General features: G+C 54.7%; 1 protein-coding gene across 24 annotated transcripts in view; it reads right to left on the reverse strand.

Moving 5' to 3' along the window:
* TNS1 (tensin 1) overlaps positions 1 to 19,180 on the reverse strand; it is a 201,479-nt gene that overhangs the window by 82,801 nt on the left and 99,498 nt on the right. For 18 of the 24 annotated variants that reach the window (XM_067026849.1, XM_067026837.1, XM_059052085.2 and 15 more), the window contains 10 exons: positions 13,200 to 13,249; positions 10,759 to 10,930; positions 8,370 to 8,420; positions 7,110 to 7,232; positions 6,650 to 6,714; positions 5,013 to 5,096; positions 1,882 to 1,994; positions 1,403 to 1,463; positions 1,084 to 1,159; positions 360 to 489 (listed from right to left, as the gene is read on the reverse strand). In XM_067026849.1, the coding sequence (XP_066882950.1) occupies positions 360 to 489; positions 1,084 to 1,159; positions 1,403 to 1,463; positions 1,882 to 1,994; positions 5,013 to 5,096; positions 6,650 to 6,714; positions 7,110 to 7,232; positions 8,370 to 8,420; positions 10,759 to 10,926 (871 nt within the window). In that variant the 5' untranslated portion in view covers positions 10,927 to 10,930; positions 13,200 to 13,249. Of the gene's footprint in view, positions 1 to 359; positions 490 to 1,083; positions 1,160 to 1,402; positions 1,464 to 1,881; positions 1,995 to 5,012; positions 5,097 to 6,649; positions 6,715 to 7,109; positions 7,233 to 8,369; positions 8,421 to 10,758; positions 10,931 to 13,199; positions 13,250 to 14,380; positions 14,733 to 18,443; positions 18,601 to 19,180 lie in introns of those variants that run through there. The other 6 variants (XM_067026851.1, XM_067026845.1, XM_067026842.1 and 3 more) reach the window with 4 other exon arrangements.

Genomic DNA, 19,180 nt, shown 5'->3' on the forward strand with positions numbered 1-19,180 from the left:
TCGTAGTATCATGTCTGTTTGTCTCTTTCTCCCATAAGACTGTGAGCTCCCTGAGGGTAGGGCCTGACTTCTTTCTCTTTGTATCACCAGGGTCTAGCACATGCCTGGCACATACAGACACACAGTGATGCTGGTGGATTTATACATGGACAGATGGATGGATGGGTGGATGGGTGGATGGATGTGGACATGTCCTGGGCCTAAATGTAATACAGATAAAACCTCAAATGGATAGAGGAAAGAAGCAAAGGGAGACAGCGGTCACCCTTCACTGCTGCCATAGCCCCTCCATTATTGCTCTCCTATCCTGTGGTCTAATTATTCCTTGCTAGGTCTGCCTCTCTACTCAACGAGCCCACCTTTGAAGGCATCGTCGAGGTCCTCCTTCCCAAAGACAACCCCCAGGTCATGGATGGCGCAGGTATGGAACTGCACGCGGAAGATGACGTCTCGGGCTGGGCTCCGGAACTTCTTGTGGTAGCACTTCAGCTGGGTGGGAAAGAGAGCAGAGCCCATCAGGGGCCCGAAGGTAGAAAGTTGGTCCCAAGAAGCTTCCTTATCAGCTCCACGACTAAGCCCCAAACCCAGTGAGGAAGAGGTCAGCAACCCCAAACAGGATCTCAGAGCTCTCTGGGGAAACTTTCAGAACAGCAGAAAGCTGAAAGCCAATCTTGCCCTGTGGGGACAAAGCTTTCCTCCCAAGAAGTTCCTGTACACCAGTCAGAATGGACAACGTAGGAGTGGATTTCAATCACAGGAGGAAGGAGAGAAGTTAGAATTGAGGGAGTCCTTGTCACCAGCAGGAAGCCCGGAGGTCACAGCTCACACAGAGACATATGTCCCTGGAGATACTCCAGAACAAGAGGCGAGCCCAGGGGAAGGCACATCCAACACTGAGGCAGGGGATGGACAAGGACCGTCCAGGTTGGAAGGCCTTGCAGGGCCCCTGAGAGCCAACGACCCCAAGGCTGCTGGCCCCCCAGGAGGGACGCTCTTGTCCAGGGCGGCATAAGGGGAGCAGGAAGAGAAAAGGAAGAAAACATAAACGGCAGTGCGGGGGCTTGAGACAGAGGGGCAACTTACCAAGATGTCTCCCTTCAAGAGCAGCCCGGGCTCGATGGTGATGCAGATGCTGGTCTGGCTGTCTCCTTGGACGTTGCTATGGGAACGAGGCAGGCAGAGGGACAGAGGGCCGCTGAGGCAGCCGGGCAGTGCACTTTCTCCCAGCTGCCCCTCTGCCAGGGGGCTATTGTGAAAGCTTGCTGACCCATCCCTCAGCCCTACCCTAGAAGTCCTCCTAGGAAAGGTCCTAGGCAGCCCCTCAACCCCGGCCCCCAGCCCCTAGTCCTCAGCCTTGGACCTCCTCCAGCATCCCTGGCTTCTCATCCCTGCGAATACCTACTAGATACCAGATGTGTAAACAGGTTGCATGGCCTGGTAGATCCGGAGAAATGGCCGACACCCTGTAAGGGAGGGGTGCTATTAGTCAAGGCAGCAGAAACAGCGGGAGGAGGAAGGGGGAGAGGAGAGATGAAGGAAGGAAGGATGGGCCAGGAGGAGGAAAGGGAAGAAAGGGGAGGAGGAAAAGAGGAAGGAGAAATGGGAGAAGAAAGAGGAAGAAATGCGAACTTTTCATTTAAAAGGCATTTTGAGTTTACAGAAACACTGCACCATCCAGCGTCACCTGCCCACAGGCACTGCCAGTATCCAACCCATTTTGCAAATGAATCAACTGGGGCTCAGAGAAATAGGAAGTGGTACAGTTGAGACTCCAAGCCTAAGACGACAGCTAGCCTATATTTTTCCCCCCCGAGGCTGCCTCCTAAGACAAAGAGATGGAAGACAGGAGGGGAATGGAAGCTAGAGGGCTCGGGCAGGTACCTCCTTTAGACTCAAAGTTGGGGATGCCATGCATGATGACGTGGTGCAGAAACAAGGGCTTGTTGTTCATTTTGATGGAGCCAGAGAGCAGGCCGCTGAAATAACGCACGTACCTGGAGCAGGGAGAAGGGCAGCTTCAGCCAGGGAGGCCTCTGCTGGAGCAGAGCCATTCTGTTCTCTTTTCCCCCGGCATATTGCCCTAGGTTGCCCTGCCAACTTCCCCCCCCGCCCCGACCAACCCCCAGACCTCCTGGCAGGTGGGGTCTCCACCCTTGCTGCCGGTGGCCCCAGGAGCGCGAACAGGTACGACTACATCTGGAGTGGGGTCCAGCAAACCTCCCACTTGGGGTTCTCTGGCACCTCCTGGTGGTCAATGTGGCCATGTCTTTCCTGCTTCACTCCCAGCCCAGGAATCTCCTGCTGGACCAAATGCCCTCCCACACATCCCTGACAGGCATCATTTGGCCGTTCACTACCGCACAAGGCAGGGTGATCAACCGTCAGACAGCTCTGACACCCTTACCCCAAGCCCAAACCAACCTTGCATTTGTACCCACAGGCCCCAGCTCTGCTCCCACAAGACCCACCAACCACATGACGATCCAGCAAATAGTAAGAGCTTAGTAATTCTAGTTCTTCATTTTTTTATATCACGCTGAAGGGTACAAAATTCCTCTGTACCATTTCATTTGATATTAGAGGATATCTAAATTCCACTAAGTATTCCTATCTCTAGGGTCAACATGCCCCAATTCCCTTAACAAAGATCTCGATGGAAGAATGGAAGGAATAAGCCAGTCCCACTCCTTCTAGAAGAGAGGGAAAATGAGGTCCAGAAAGGGTCATCAGCCTCCCAAAGGCACACTGCAAGAGCACACAAAGGTGGGGGGAGATCGGGTGGGAGGAGAAGGGAAGCAGTCTCACTCCAATGCATCTACTAGAAGGATAAGCCAATCCTTTTGGTTGGTGTGTCCCCCTTTTCTGACTGGCCAGAGGATACCAAGTTGGGTCAGCTGGACCAATCAGAATGCATTCTGATTTGAGGCGGGTGAGACCAGAACGCTCATAGCCATGACAATGGTCCCGTCCAGTCTTTTGGCTCCTTGGTCCACCTCCAGGCCTGTGGGCCTCTGTCCCTGGGCTGGGGTGGGGCCACCTTGGACTATCCCAGCGAGATAATCTGATGGGCAGCACCAGCTCCTATTCAGGCCCCTGCCCAGCCCCCAGCCCCCAGCCCCGTTGCTCAAACCGGAAACCTGGAATGGCGGGTTCCTATCAGATCTTCTGATCGTGCCAACAGGATATGTCTGTGTGCTGGGGACAATGAGCCCGGGGTGGGGTGACAATGAATGGGGGAGCTGCAGGCAAAGCCCCTCCCTCCCTCTCTCCCCGCCCTCTTCTCCTCCAGCTGCTCCAATCCCTGCAAGCGACACTGACAAGAAGGCAGGAAAGTGACAACGAATGCCACTTTCCCAACAGCTGCACTTCCACATTTGGGCACAGACAGAATTACCCACCCATGAGCAGATGCAGCTGCAGATATGAGCTGCAAGGCAGATACAGACAGTGTAAACACGGACACACACACACACACACACACACACACACACACACCAATGGCATGCTATGTAAGCACACATTGAGCACGGTGGAATCCCTGGTGAACAATCCTGGTCCTGAGAGGTAACACTGATCCCCACTCTCCAGGCTTTCCACTTCAGAAATGTGACAGCTCTGCCCACTCTCTCCAAGCCACATTGTGCCACCGTAACATCGTGCTCCTCTATTTGAACCTCTTATCTTTCAGGGTCAAGGGCCAGACTCATGACCAAGGCCAGCAGCCACAGGTAGCAAGTCAGGATCTTGAATAATACTTCTTTCCTCCCTGAGACTTCTTCCCTGGGAAGACTCTCACTGATCCACAGCTGCTGTTTCTGGCAGCCTAGTCAGAATTTTCTGCACATAAAGACATTCTGTTTCTGATCTCTGACCCAGAGGCTGGCTACCAGCTGTCCTGTGCCAGTTGTAAGGCGCTGGTTGCCTGAGGACTCACTTCTGCTTGGGCTTCCTGCTACAATGGTGGAAACAGTCCCCAGTGGTGCCAGCACATTTTAGCCAGGCAAGGTAGGGGTGATGGGGTGTGAGTTGGGGACCCCCAGCGTGGAGAGGCTGGAAAGCTCCAGGATCTGTAGCTAGGGGGTCCTGCTTGCCCAGTCAGTGTTCCAAAGGGATAGAAAAGTCAGTGAGACATTGTGGCCTTTATACTAGCTGTTCCCTCTACCTGGACCCTTTACCCCAGACCTTTACTTAGATGTTTCCTTCTCCCTTCTCAGACCTCACCTCACATGTCATCTTCTCAGAAAGGTCAGCACACTGGAATCAGCCCCTCATGTCCACCCCTGTCATTCTCTAGCCCGTCGTGTTCTGTTTTGCTTTTTTCCCCATCAAAGCACTTACCACTGTCTGAAATGACCTTGAAGGTTTATTTACTTGTGTAATGTCCATCTTTCCCAATACAATATCAGCTCACTAAGGGCAAAAGACTCTGTCCTGTCCAGCTAGATATCTCCAGCACTTGGAACATACTAGAGTACCTAAAATTTGCCAAATGAATGAAGGAATCCATCCCTGTCCTGCTTCCTGCCTGGGCTGTTGTGGACCACATGGGTGAGAGATCATTGTAAAATTTTAAAGCTCTCACAGCAGAAGGTGACCCTTATCGTGAACACCTGTGACCTCCTCAGGGCAGGTGGCAATGACATCAGCCTCCTGTAGACCCATTAAAACACGGAAGCAACCCCGCTGCCAGGACCAAGAAAGGCACCGCCTTCTTATACAAGCTGCCTTCTCGTACCTCTCCCACCGCTGGCCCTGCTGCTCTCTGGCACCAACCTCAGGAGCCAACTGCCATGCCCCACTGTGAGCACAACAGCTGCTCACGGCTTCACCCATGTCCCTGAGCTCCCACCCCTCCAGGCTGGCACCTGAACATGCATGCTTGGTACACCCCCACCTAGGCGTGCTGCCCCACCCACCATGGGTCCACGAGGCTAGTTCTCACGTATAGCAAGCACACACATGCACACGCACTCACACACACATGTACTGGGCCGAGAGCCCTGGAGACCTACCTTCTCTGGGATGGCTGGCCAATGGGTACAATCTTATCCTCGTAGAACCGCTTCATTGCAAACCGGTCCAGGGCCTGGTCCGCACTGTGGGGAGAGACAGGTGGTCAGAGGAGCCCACTTCCACAAGTCCCTTGTTCACCCAGCCCTGCTTCCCAGACCTGCAGAGTCCTCCGGCCACTCTGTCCTGAGATGCCTTCAGGAAAGGACGGCCCCAGCATCTCTCCACCCTGTGTGCTGCACTACTCAGCACAAGGGCCTTGGAGCCAGGCAGGCTGGGAGCCCATCTCAAGTTCATCACTGACTTGGTAGCCCTGCAACTTGGGGCAGGTTACTTAACCTTCCTGAACTTGATTTTTCTTTCCTGTCCAATGAGGTGATAACCGTGCCTTCCTTGAAGGCTGTTGTGGCAATTGAGTGAGATAACATCTATAAAGAGCTTGGCACATGTGGGCACACAGTAGGTGCACAGGAAATGCTGACCATTAAGCAAAGATTAAGCTGGGTCAGGTTTCTAAAAGTCATAAAACTACCGTCCTATTGCAAGCCCTTCATAGAGCATTCTACCCATCCTCAAAGAGATGATTTTTTAAAGAGACAGATCACATAGCTTCTCCATTCTTGACTCTCCAACGATGTCCCATCCCTCTTAGAATAAACCCCAAAGTCCTTATCAAGGGTACACGGCCCCCGGGCTCTGCCTCCTCCCAGCTTCACTTCCCACTCTTTGTCCCCTCACTCACTCGGCTCCAAACACGCCAGCCCCTTGAATTCCCACTGCTGGCCTTTGTCCTTCCCTCTTCTCTGCCTGGAAGGTCCCCTGCTACCACCCACCCACCACCACCCCCGGACTGTATAGGACTCAGTCCTTCCCCGCTCTCACCACTTAATTCTGCTCAAACATCACCTCCTCAAGAGGCCTCGTTTCCCCACCATCTTGCTCTAGTCTCCATCCTTCAAAGTACTCATCACCTGCTCTTACTAATGTGTTTGCTCACTCATTTAACATTCATGAGGGCAGTGGCCTGGCTTTGCCCACTGCTCTATTTCCAGCACCTAGAGCCGCCTGCACAGTGGCTGTTCCATAAGTGTCGTCAAATGACTAAATGAATGGAGGAATTCCTCTGCCTCTCTGAAAATCCAAATCAGAATGGGAATCATCCACTGGTTGTTTCCTATTCTTGATGCAAAACACCTAAGTGGGAAGATGCCTTGTTGGCCAGAAGCAGAGGAATAGATGAGAAACCTTCCAGATGGCTCTGCTGGACCCAGATGTGATCCAACATTTCTTGGTGACTCCCTCCCTGCTCACTCAGGTAAACAGAAGGCAGTTGGGCAAAGAAAAGTGGCCCCAAGAAGCCGACTGGACGGGGTGTCCATCCATGGGCCTACCTCCCACGGCTGCCCCTCCCCAGGGCCCCAGACAGAGGGATGGTGTCTCCTCTCTCCTGCCCTCTGTCCAAGGGCCCCTGTCCCAGAGCTGAGGGCAGGGATCCAGGGGCTCCTCCCACTGTCCTCAGCACCTCTCACCTCCTCTGTCCTTATCCTCCAACCCCAAGGGAGGGAGAGGCCTTGGGTGGGTGGGGGAAGGGTGCTCTGCTGTCAATATTCAGAGAATGGGAGGCTCGGGGCCCTCTTACCTGGCAGAAATGTTGCTGTAGTGCATGTAAGCCGCGATCACAACACCTATCCTGCCTCGGTTTCCCTGAAAAAGCCCCAAAACACAAACGCCTTTACTTCTAAGTCTGGCCCTCCTGCCCCAGAGCGAGGCGGGCAGGGGCTGCAGAGAGGGGCGGGGTTCTCAGGGAGAATCGGAGGAGGGAGGAAGAGGATGGGGGCTGAGTCTCAAAAAGAAGAAACACAGCTGATCGTCCACCACACCTGAGTGACCCATGGGCTGGTACCTCCACTTCCTGGGGGTGCACCCCAGACAGAATCGATTATCCCCAAGGAGAGTACACACAAATGAACTTGCACGCTCACACAATCCAGTGATACGGGCAGGTGCATACACTCATCCAAGGATATATTCATGCACGGGCATGAATGCACACACACACACACACACACACACACACATCCTGCAGCCCCCGCTCTGACCTTGTTGTGTAGAACAACAACATTGTGGGCATCTGCATTGAGCCAAGTGTCCATGGCCTTGCAGATGCTGCAGATCTTCTCCAGGGCTGGGGTGTGGAGATCAGGCCAGCCAAATTCCAGTACCTGTGGCCCAAGCCATGAGTGAGAAGCGGTAGAAGTCCAGAAGTCAACGGGCGGAGGGGTAGGGAGGTGCCCACACGTGCCACGCGCCAGGCCTGCAGCGATGCCACCAGCAGCGGGGCATCAGTTCCTGCCCTGCACGTCAACCCTCTGGAAGGCAGGACTGTGGCGGCAAAGGACACTGACCCGGGCCTAGAGACCCTGGGTTCTGACACTGGCTCCCTGTGGGCCTCAGGCCAGTCACAGTCCCTTCCCCAGCCCCAGTTTCTGCTTTGTGTATAAAGCAAAGGCTTAGAGCTGAAGGCCCCAGGTCCCTTCCATATGACTTTGACCTTCAAATGTGCTGGGAGCCTCCAGCATTGTTCCCCAGCTCTCCTCCCACAGATAACCCTGAGGCCTGGCTCAGGGAGGAAGAAGGAAAGGTGAAGCCTGTTCACGGCTCTTTTCCAGGCCCTGGACACACAAACCATCAAATTTTCAAGCCAGCCAAAGGAGGCCGGAGAGGGATGGAGAGCAGATCTGAATAGCAGACATCAGGCTCCTTCAAACTTTTCTTAACTCACGAAACTTTAAAGTAAAAGAAAATCTGTGCTCGGAAGGGCCCAGAGAGCACATCTAATCCAGCCCGTCCACCTTCAGAGGTGGAAACTGAGGCCCAGAGAAGTCTGCCACCCGCTCAAGGTCACACAGAGACAGGCACCAGAATCCAGGGGCCGGAGCACATGGGCGCACAAAGCCCACACACAGCGCACTGAACAGCAAGTGAAAGAAAGTTGGCTGTAGGAGGGTCTACGGTGGTGATTCCCAGCTGGTTTACATCCAGAATACTTTTCAATAAGACTCAAAATCTCACAGCTCCAGCCCCGCCCCAGAGACTCTGTGTGCACCACAGGTGGCAGACCTTGGTGGAAATCACTGTATTGCGCTTTGCTTTCTGTAATTCGTATTACAGAAACAATAAATATATTATTTTCTATTTTCCAAATAGAAGATGGCACTGTAAGTTTGCATAGGCTTTGCAAACTGTCATAGCACTTCCCCCCAAGATTCTAATGTGGGAACCTCAGAGGAAGGGAGCCCCCCTGTTCCCTCTTCCAGGCAGGGGGAATCCCTCCCCACCCCAAACAGCCACGGACTCACCTTGGCGTGGAGCTTCGTGATGTCAGGTCTCCGCTCAGAGAGGTTGAAAAGCTAGAAGGAGGAAAAGGAAGAGACTGTGAGAAGATTGGCCCTTTCTCTCTCTCTCCCTCTCTCTCCCCTCTCTCTCTCTCTCTCTTCTCTGCTGGAAATTCTACCTACATGACCATACATGGAGTCCTACCAGATACACACTGATGGACAGGAACTCAACTACAGGTTCTCAGGATAAAGAGAGAGAGAGAAACAAGTGTGCAGACACCCAGCCACTCCCCTGCATGAGCGGACATCCTGAACTGAAGACGAGAAGGGGACAGAACCTGTCTCAGGTCCCACATGCCACCCCCAAGGCGGGCATCTCTCCACACTGAATGGAAGTCCAGTAGTGTCAAACGATAAGCATTTGGCCATCTCTGGTTTCCTCTTCACATGTCGACTTCAGAAGCTCACCGCACGAAGATGTAACTGCTCTGTGGTCGGATGCCCTCCATAGGAGGGTGCAAACCGTGCTGGGTGGGCCCTCTCAGACCCGACACCCCTCTCCCAGCAGACACCCCCCAACAGCTGACCACATCCCACGGGAATCCCCCAACCTCTGGATTCCTTTCTCCACCTCTGAAAGAGGCATGCAGAACTCCCCAGATCCACCTCATGGTCTGGGAAACAAGACCCCTGTGATGTCGCCTGGGGAGAGAAGAGGACCACAGGGTCTGGAACGGGCAGGACACAGCAAAAACCCATGGAATCCTGGGCTCCTGAAATAAGGCAGGATCTTAGACAGCTTCCGGTCCACTCTTGAGGCCGTAAAGGAACACACTTTATGCCGTTAGCGATGGCTAACACTTCAGTGTCAGTGTCCACAGCCTGCCAGGCCGCACTAAGGACTTTACATCTACCACCTGCCTTAATTATCTTCACAACCATAGAGGTAAGTAGACCCATTTTACAGATGGAGATCCTAAGGCTTAATGAAGCTAAGTGCCAAGATCAGATAGTTGGTGAGAGCAGAGCAGCATTCCAACCCAGAACATTCTGATGTTTAAAGCCAGACTCTTAACAATGCCCAACATAGCTGATGGATGGGTCTCCGTAGAGGGCTGAATAGTATCCCACAAAAATTCACGTCCACGCAGAACTTCAGAATGTGACTTTATTTGGAAATAGGTCCTTTGCTGATGTAAGTAGTCAAGGATCTGGAGATGAGATCATCCTGGATTCAGGGTAGGCCCCAAATCCAATGACTGGTGTACTTATAAGAAGAGGAGAGAACACACAGACGCAGGAAATAAGGAAGGTCACATGATGACAGAAGTAGAGACTAGAGCAAGGCCGCTACAAGCCAAGGAGCCACTAGACTGCCGGGAGCCACCAGAAGATAGGAAGAGGCAAGGCAGGATTCTCCCCTGCAGGATTCAGAGGGAGCACGGCCCCACTGACACCTTGATTTGGACTTCTAGCTTCCAGACTGTGAAAAAATTAATTTTGTTGTTTTAAGCCACCTAATTTGTGGTAATTTGTTACAGCAGCCCTAGGGACCTAATACAGCCCCTACACCCCGCCTCTGCTCAGACCTCCCAGGGCAGCCCCTCATGATGGTATGTCCAATCTGTGGGTCCAGCCCACAAGTACCTCCCCGTAAAGCAGGCCTGAGCGCTCCTCTGGGGCCAGGATAGATCCAATCCCCTAGGCCAGCCCTTCTGACATTAGACACCATGGTGGGGGGTGGAGATGATTTCCTCCACACTGGTTAGGAGATCCTCCTGAGCCAGGTATGATCCCAGTGTCAGCAACACCAGGTCTCTCAAGACACACTCTGCCACATCTCTGCCCTAAGACTGCTCAGGGTCACCGGCAGTAAGACACCTCTGCCACTTCCTGACTCTGTGACCTTAGACAAATACCCCACCGCTCTGTGTTCTCGAAAAACCTGCTTCCTAGGACTGTCGTGGTGTTAAAATACGTGGGAAGGAGTTAGAACAGGGCCTGGCTCATCACCAGGGCTCAATAACGTGAGCTTTTACCGTTATCCTCTCCTCCTGGTCAACACACGTACATACACCCACACGCACACGCGCGTACCCACACGTACACACACACAAACATACAAACCACACATACATACAAACAACACACACACATACAAACCACACACACATACATGGACAAGCGCGCGCACACGCACACACACACACACACACACACACACACACTCATGACTTGGCTCCAGATGCTGCATCCCAGCTGCAGAGACACTCCTTAGGGCCAAGGGCAGGTGAAGGCAGAGAAGAGGAAGAGCTGGCTCAGGGGCAGGTGGGACAAGACACCAGCAGGAGGAGGTGGCGAGCAGAAAGGACGGGGCACTGGACCAGCGGGCAAGGGGCCCCCTCCTCACCAGGTAGTTGCCTCCATGTTTGGACTTGAGCATCTGGGCCACCTCACGGAGGTTGCTCCGGAAGTTCTCCTCATTGGCTGTGCTGGGGAAGGAGACGGCGATGATCCTCTCAGTGACATACACCAGGTCCAGCTCACAGCTGTCGTCCGTGGCCCCGCTCACACTCATGTTTCTGGGGAGACAGGAGGCAGAGGCGGGTCCTGATCAGAATCCAGGCCCCCAGGACAAGGTCCAGGGATCTACACCCCCTACACACTATACGTGGTCCCCAAATCTAACCCAGGGGGCTTGGCTGCTCCCTGACCCAGAGCCAAGGCCAGAGGCTTTCGCTGGCAAGGCCAAAGCAGCCCACAAGCCCAGTCTGGGAGCGCTGGGGAGAACAGAGCTGGGCAGGAGCTGGCAAGGATCTCAGGCCATTTCAGAACCAAAGAGTGATGACACCAATCCTAGTGCTCATCAATCCTGTCCGGCATTGCCTTCAACCTGTGACCCCAGAGGTCAGAGGTCAGAGCCAGGGCCGGAACCAGCCAGGGCCCGGGAGTCCAGCTCAGCCTCCTAATAGACTGTGGCCACCTGGTCTGGCAGAAGTTTCTCGAAGGATCCCCGGACGGCTCCGGAAGAGGAAGGAGAGCCTGGACTGGGTCCTCTCACATCCTGGAGCTAGCCTCCTGTTGCCCTCCCCTTGCTCTGAGCTGTGGAGTGGGCGGGGAGGCCCCTCAAGAGCAGGGGCAGCTCAGGTGACATGCTCACCTGAGCTCCAGGTAAGCCAGACCACAGCACACATTCCAGCCCTCCCCAGAGGCAGGACAACTCCTGCCCTTTGTTCCCTGGCTCTCTCCCCACCTCTGGCAGTTCCCACTGTCCCGCAGGGCTGCTTCCTACCAGTGACCTCCATGATATCTAAGGGCTCAGGAAGCAGAGGGGGCTGCCGCCGTGGCAGGTGATCCCCAGACATCCCAGGGCCACCTGAGCTCCTCAGAGAGGCAGGGAGCCCCCTGGGCTGGGCACCGGGTGAGGGGAGGTGGGGTCTCACACCTTTACACCTCACCCAACGGCTCTTCCAAAGGAGTGTGCAGGGTGCCCACTGGGGAGCTGATGGGAAGGGGAAATGGGTCTCAGGACACTGGCATTCCACTCTGAAGCCCACCTGTAGTTTCTGGGGTCACCTCACACGTACCCCTTCTTAGCCCATCACCCCAGCCTCCTAGGGTCCTGCTTCCCTTCTCTACCCAAGGTGGGCAACTCACACTTCATGTTGATAACCCTTCACTTCTGCGGGGTAAAGTTGGGACTGGGCGGGTGGCGGGAGGAACACCATAGGGTGTTTCAAAGTGACGGGGTGGCATGGAGGGGGACAGCCCCGGGACACCAAGAAACGGGACAGAATACAGATCTCCACCATGGTTAGCTCCGAGCCCAGCTGTGTAGATGGGGCGTGGAAATAGGAGAGCCAAGGGTGACATACAGCTTCTCCGTGGTGGCAATGACAGGGACCAAGTAGCAGAGGAGCCAGTGCGCTGGGAGCCCACTTTGAATTTGGCCTCTGAGTCCGGGTCTTTCCTTGTTCGGCAGCCTTTGGGGGTGGGGCTCCTACTCAAGGCAGAACAGCACCACCCCCTGGACAACCTCAGCATCGCACTCTGCACCCACCCACCCCAAGGTGATTCGCATCTGTAGGGGAGGAGGGCATCCTCTAAAGGGCCCCACCAGTCTCTGTAGACAGCTGGCAGCTGTACTACAACCCACTGGGAGCTTCAGCTACACACCAGACCCTCTCTGACTGGTGGTCCATATCCCTGGGGCCAGATTCTCACTCATCTCAGGAGCCTCAGGGGTGAGGGGGGAGTCAGAGAAGGAAGGGCTCAAGCCAATAAACCAGAGAACACGGACCCAGGAAAAAGAGACTCTGGATGAGCAAAGCACTGAGTCCTCTGTGCATCCCCTTCCCCCAGCCCCCACCAGCTCACCCAGATAGAGAACCTTCCTTTTATAAATGACCCTCCAACATCAGAAACCTAGGCCCGTGGAGAAGAACGGGATCTAGCACAGGCCTCGGCGCCAGCCGCTCCTGAAGGCAAGCCCGAGTGCTGCCTCTGAGTGGTTGTGTGACCTTTACCAAATGGCCTCACCTCCCTGAGACTCAGTTTCTTCATCTGCCAAATGGGAATAAAATACTTACCTTGCAGGGTAGTTGCAAGGACTAGATGAGATCATGCAGGTAAATGAAGAATCCAGCTCAAGGACTGGCTTCAGGCTAAAACGTTTGAGGTTCCCAGTGGCATCTACCTGCATCCTCTCGCTGTGGCTTCCACGTCTGCCCGTGCTCCCTATCACGTGCTTTGTGCCTTTGGTCTCGGAGACCCAGAGGCGTGACTTGCTAGGAACACCCACAGTGACCTCACTGCCTGCACCCACCAGGGTCCCCCACGGCCCAGGCATACCTGATGGGCTGGGGATGGGGCTGGACACTTGGCGTGACTCTGGTGGAGCTCTGGGAAAGAGAAGAGAGAAGCAGCGTCAGGGCAGTGGCCGGCTGGATGGCAGGAGAACAGCAGAGAGCTGTCCACGCGAGCAGTCAGGGCCACGGGGAAACACAGATTCCCTTCTCCTGCCGCTGCCAACATTCCAGCCCAAGCACCCTAAAGCCCAGCAACACAGCAACTCAAAGCCAAAAGCGATCAATGCCAACCGCACATGAGCGCACCAGTGTGCCTGCGAGCCCCCGAGGGGAAGGGCTCTGTTTCCTTGGGCAAGGGAGAAATCCCAAATGCTGAGAAATGCACCACGCCTGGGCTGGTGCCATGTGCGCTGAGTACACCTCAATAAAACAGTTACTAAACTGATGGCAACGCATTTCACCTGGATTCTCTGGACATCAGAATAGTGACCCCCAAGTGGAGAATAGAGATGGCAACCATGAAAGAAGGAAAGATGAGAGCGCCGGCCCCGCTCTGTCCAGCTCTGAACATTTCTCCTCTGACCACCAGCTGCCCACGTTCCCCTCCTTTAAAGCAGCAACACCGGCTCATTCAATCCAAAGTTTTGAGACAAGGAGCAGCCAGGCATGGTGTGTACCAACCAGGGCTAGACAGCAAATCAGGCTCCTAAGGACCCACTGTCCATTGTCTGTTACCCACCCTCACCCATTTCCAACTCCAGGGTTGTCAACTTGTACAAAATTAGGCAGATGGACCCAAGTCGGTGTCCAAAACATCCCAGGGCAACCCAACAGCACGGTGATGAAAGCGCAGGATCAGAGTCCCACAGCATCCTGCTGGGCAGCCTCTGTAATGTCACCAGTGAGATGGAACAATCCTTAGGGGATTGCTTGAAGATTAAAGGGAATTATGCATATAAGGCGCTTAGACGCTCTTACCATTATTACATCAAGTACAATTCAAAGGGTAGTTAGCAATACAGCCAAACATTCACCCCTACGGTAGAGCAAAACCCTGCATCACCAGCTGCCACCATCCTTTCAGCCACCTCGCTCGATGCAGAATCGGACGTCCAACCTGCACCTTCCCAGGCCCAGCGAGAGCCCTCTGAGCCCACTGGCACCTTCCAAACATCCCTGAACCTCCCCCAAACCGGCCTTTCCTGACCACCAAGTTGCATCTACCTCTTGGAGGAGACGGAACCACGATCCACCAAGGAGAGGAGAAACAGATGACCAGCAAGATTCACCCTCAGATTTCGGGCTGGACCACTGGGGTCCCAAGAAGAGGAGCCCCCTTCAGCCCTCTCCAGGCCCCGCGGAGCCTACGAGGCAGGGGTGGGTGGGCTCTGAGGCCCAGCTCCCAGCGGAGCCCAAAGTCAGGGCAGCCCCGCTAAGAGGAGGACTCTCCACCCAGCCTCCCGTAAGAAGGCTGCGGCCAGAGTCCCCTCTGCCTGGGCCGCCGCCCAGCTCTGAACAGCTCAGCCTTGGAGGCAGCAGGAGGAGGAAACAGCCAAGGGGGGCTGTCAGGGTGGAAAGTTTCTCTGTCTCCCCAGCTCTCCTGGCCCTGAGGACTTGGGTTTGCATGAGTCAGGCTTGGGGAGCTGGGGGGTGCGAAGGCGGGGGCAGTAAGGAGGGGTTGAGTTGTGTTTGGTTTTCAAGACCCAAACCAGGCTGTTCCAAAACTACCCGCTCAGAGGAACGCAGAAACCCAACACTTCATCCGTCTCCGTTTCGCTGGTCCCTGATGAGGAGCCGCTGAATCTCCCCAGGTCCTAGGCCCTGCTCCAGGCCCCAGGGCCACCCTGCTATAAATAGCCCCTTGGGTTCCATCTACTGCAGATCCACAGCCATGTTTGGAGGAGGCTGCCACAGCTGCTTCTAGCAACTGGAAGCCACAACCATAGCCAAGGCTGGAGGTGTGGCCGGGAACACGGGGCCAGGCCCAGGGAGCTCAGAGAGACAATGGGATATTGAGACGGGTTTGGCAGGGGGACGGCGGAGCTGAGGCGAGCCGAGGGGGGGAGCCAGGAGCCGCCACGGGCACAGGGGCAAGAGGGATGGACAGGGCAGGAGAGCCAGCTCCCGCTCGCTTCCCCATCCCCTCCCCAACGTTACAACACTCCGCATTCCGCAGCCTCCCCACCCCAAAAAACCAGGAAAGATAAATAAAAACTTGGCCCCAGCAGAGTCTGGCCATACTGCCTCCAGAGGTGATAAGACAAAGTCCAAGCCGGCTCTGCTCTGCCGGGTTGGGGGTGGCGGGGGGGGGGGGGGGCAGGGGAGGAAACTGCCCTGGACGGTGACCCCAGCACAGAGGACAGGGACGAACAGCTGGACAGTCATCCCCTGATGAATCACTGGGCTGCCCTCTAACTGACGGTGCTTCCTGTTTTCTGCAAAGTTTGGGGGCATGTGACACTCACTGGCGGAAAGCAGACGTGCACAGGTAACACGTCTGAGGGTTGGTGGAAAGAGTCACAGGGAGAACCGGAGAGCCAGAAATGGGTCGGGGGAGGGGGCGGAGCATGTGAGCAACACAACTTAACGCTCCAGGAAACACAGTGACCTCCCACATGCAGGGCTAGAGACTGGAGACGGGGCACCTTCCGCAGCTGCCTAATCACACAGGCCGTTTTCAAGAGGGAGGCTGTCCTCTCTGCTCCCCATCGTCACGTGCATTCTCTCGTTCAGTGAACTTCACTGAGGGCCACCGGCTGTGCATGAGGTCCCTGACCTCAGAGAGCTTACATTCTATGAAGGAAGATACTCATCCACGAAGCCAGTGTAAGAAGCAGTCGCTTGGTCTCACTAACCAATCTGTAAAATGGGTACAGCACAGTCTTGTGTGATATACCTGCTCCACTTAGAGCCTCCAGGAAAAACTACCAGAGGGCTTTACAAAGAGTACTCTAAAGACTATTTTATATAGAAAAATAAGCTCTCTGCCTGCCTGTAATTCCATTCCTTTCCTCTCTGGGGCTGTCAAAGTCCTCTTCCCACATGCTGTGAACTTCTTCCCTGCTCCACCCAAGACACAGATCAATAATAGGACTTTTGATCCAACTCCCTAGGCACCAAGATCTCTCCCTTATCATCATCACCAAAACACAGTCTCTCCTTTGCTTAAAGGACACTGTGAAAGGAAATTCCACAGCCTTCCTCAAACAGCGTCTTACTTCTCTTACTATCAGGCAGTTCTTCCTGGTGTCTAACCCTCACCCTTCCTGCTGCAGATTCGGCCAACTCTGTTGGCTTTGGTCCTCACTGCAGGCGGGAGCTGCGGACCACCGCTCAGATGCTCCAGGGAAGCTCAAGATCTATGACCCTCGGCTCCATTTTTTGCCTTCTTCTTCCCCGCCATGTAGCATGAGTAGGAACCCCGGGACCTGGGTGGGGTTGGTTTGGAGCAGTGACTGTGTGGGAAGAGTCCTGCCTTCCTTTGAGGTTCATAGACCAAACACAACAGCTCTGGACCAAAAGAAAAGCTGTTTCCGGAGCCCAAGTCCCCAGGGGGCACAGTTGGGAGGAGGGTCTGGAAGCAACACCAGGGGCCATGTCAGGCAGGCAGAGATTGGTGACCAATCTACGTCAGGGGCCCTTCCCCACCCCTATGACTCCTCTGGGGGCTGTGGCCATCCCCTCCCCTCCGCACCAGCCCCTCCAGCCACACCCCTTCCTCTCTCCTTCCTGCCCACCCGCCTGGATTTTTCCAAAACAAAGTGCGACACAGCACATCATCCACAAACTCTGCAACACACCAACCCTGTTGGAGGAAAACAGCCATTCCTGCCCTGTGAGTCCTGGGCTGCGGGCCAGAGACAGGAAAACAGCTCAACAAACAGGCACATTATCACAGCAGCAGGCCCAGAGCAGCAACCATGCCACTTCGGAAACGGGTCTCCTCACCCGAGGCAGAATGCAGGAGAACCCAGTGGCTGGGGAGGGGACCCTGTGGTCACTCAACCTGGGACAGGTGTCTGGGATCCTCAGAAATTAGGTTTTCTCTCTTCCTTTGCAGTACTTGTGCCATTCTGGAACCTGCTCACTTGCTTAGCCTTTCATGAACTCCTTTAACTAAACCAACTAGACCAAAACTCATCTTGTCCCTTCTCCCATATCCAGGCAAGACACCACCCTTACCCACCCCGGCACGCACAGACACACACATTTTTATCCCAGATCAACAGAACTTTCTCCTAAAAAATCTCTCATTCCAACTAAGCGGCAACCTCTTTCTTCTCCAGGACCAAGGTCATACACACCCTTGCATCAAAAAGTTCTCCGTGGGCTTCCCTGGTGGCGCAGTGGTTGAGAGTCCGCCTGCCGATGCAGGGGACACGGGTTTGTGCCCCGGTCCGGGAAGATCCCACGTGCCGCGGAGCGGCTGGGCCCGTGAGCCATGGCCGCTGAGCCTGTGCTCCGCAACGGGAGAGGCCACAACAGTGAGAGGCCCGCGTACCGCAAAATAAATAAATAAATAAATAAATAAATAAAAATTAAAAAAAAAAAAAAAGTTCTCCGTGATGTCTAACTTCACTCTCTCTTGCTGTAACCTTACCCTGTAGGATCTGTCTGGCCCAGGCTGGAGTTGTGGGGAGCAACTACTCTAGGGCTCAGCTTATAAGAGTGTCCAGACCATTGGCTAAAAGGCTCGGTTCACACACCATCGCCCTGTCCCCTGGCCAAGGGTTGGGAGCCCTGGAAACACCAGGTCCAGGCAGCAGTCCCAGGATGGGATGGAGAAGACATTCATTGAGTCAGTGAGCCCCTCCAAGCCTCTGTTTCCTCATCTATAAAATGGGGCCACAGCATCTGCCACAGCAGGATGTCACAGGGATTAAAAAATACCCAGCCAATGGGGACTTCCCTGGTGGTCCAGTGGTTAAGACTCCACGCTGCCACTTCAGGGGGCATGGGTTTGATCCCTAGTGGAGGAACTAAGATCCCACATGCTGTACAACACGGCCACACACACAGAAAAAAAAAAAATATATATATATAAAAATATATATATATATATACTCAGCCCAGTTCCTGGCCCTTAGCCAAAATAACAGTAATAAAAATGGTTAACATTTATTGAGCACATAGTATACGCTTTGTGTGCATTAAGCTAGTTAATCTTTAGTAGCAGGCACACAAGAAAATTACTTTCTCCCCTGTACCCCAGCCCCAGAAACATCACAAACTCGGACAAGGGTCCATCCCAGCATGTGTACTCCACGCCCATAGGACCCGTGCATACCTTGAACAGAGCCTTGCCCATTAATTTGAGAGGCATGTTTCTGCTCTTCCTGGCGGGGCCCTGTGCGGCCCGGGGGACACCTCCACCTTGCCGGGCTGGCCTTGCGGGGCTGGGCCAGGGCAATGTGACAGAGGTGGTGGGCTCACCACGGAAGTGTGCTGCCTGCAGCAGCTCAGCACCTCCCTCCGAGGCCCTCCCTGCCATGGGTCAGGCAGCTGTCAGATGATAGGGCCTCATGCCATCAACAGCTCCCCCGTGCCAACCGCCAAAACCACTCCCTGTTCCTCTGCAGATCAGGGCAGGCGAGGATGGAGAGGCCAGCAGAGGGGCAAATTGTCAGAGAAGGGCAGGGAAAAAAGAGAAAGGTCCGACGTTGCCGGGCATCTGCCCCTGGGGTGGTGTGAGGACAAGCCCAGGCACGAGTTCGGCTCAAAGCAGGGTCCCAGGAGAGCCCCTCTTCCCTTCCCTGGGGTCCTTCCACTTAAGGAATTTGCCCATTGCCCTCCACCAAAACCGCAGGGCAGGAGGAGCCCGTGAGACCAACCAGCCCATATTCCCACTCCCTCCTGAATCAATGGCATTTAGCCCATTTCCAAAAGGCTTCTCCCTCCAAAGAAGCAGAGCCTGCGATTCACCAGGGGCTGATGACCCTCCAAGAGCCCAGGAGTCCCTCTTCATCTCTGCCCCTAGTCCCTCTTGCTGCAGCGTTGCCCCGCCCCCTGGCCGTTGCCCTGGTG

This window comes from Kogia breviceps, chromosome 2, assembly GCF_026419965.1.
Source record: "Kogia breviceps isolate mKogBre1 chromosome 2, mKogBre1 haplotype 1, whole genome shotgun sequence".
In the NCBI taxonomy this organism is placed as follows: domain Eukaryota; kingdom Metazoa; phylum Chordata; class Mammalia; order Artiodactyla; family Physeteridae; genus Kogia; species Kogia breviceps.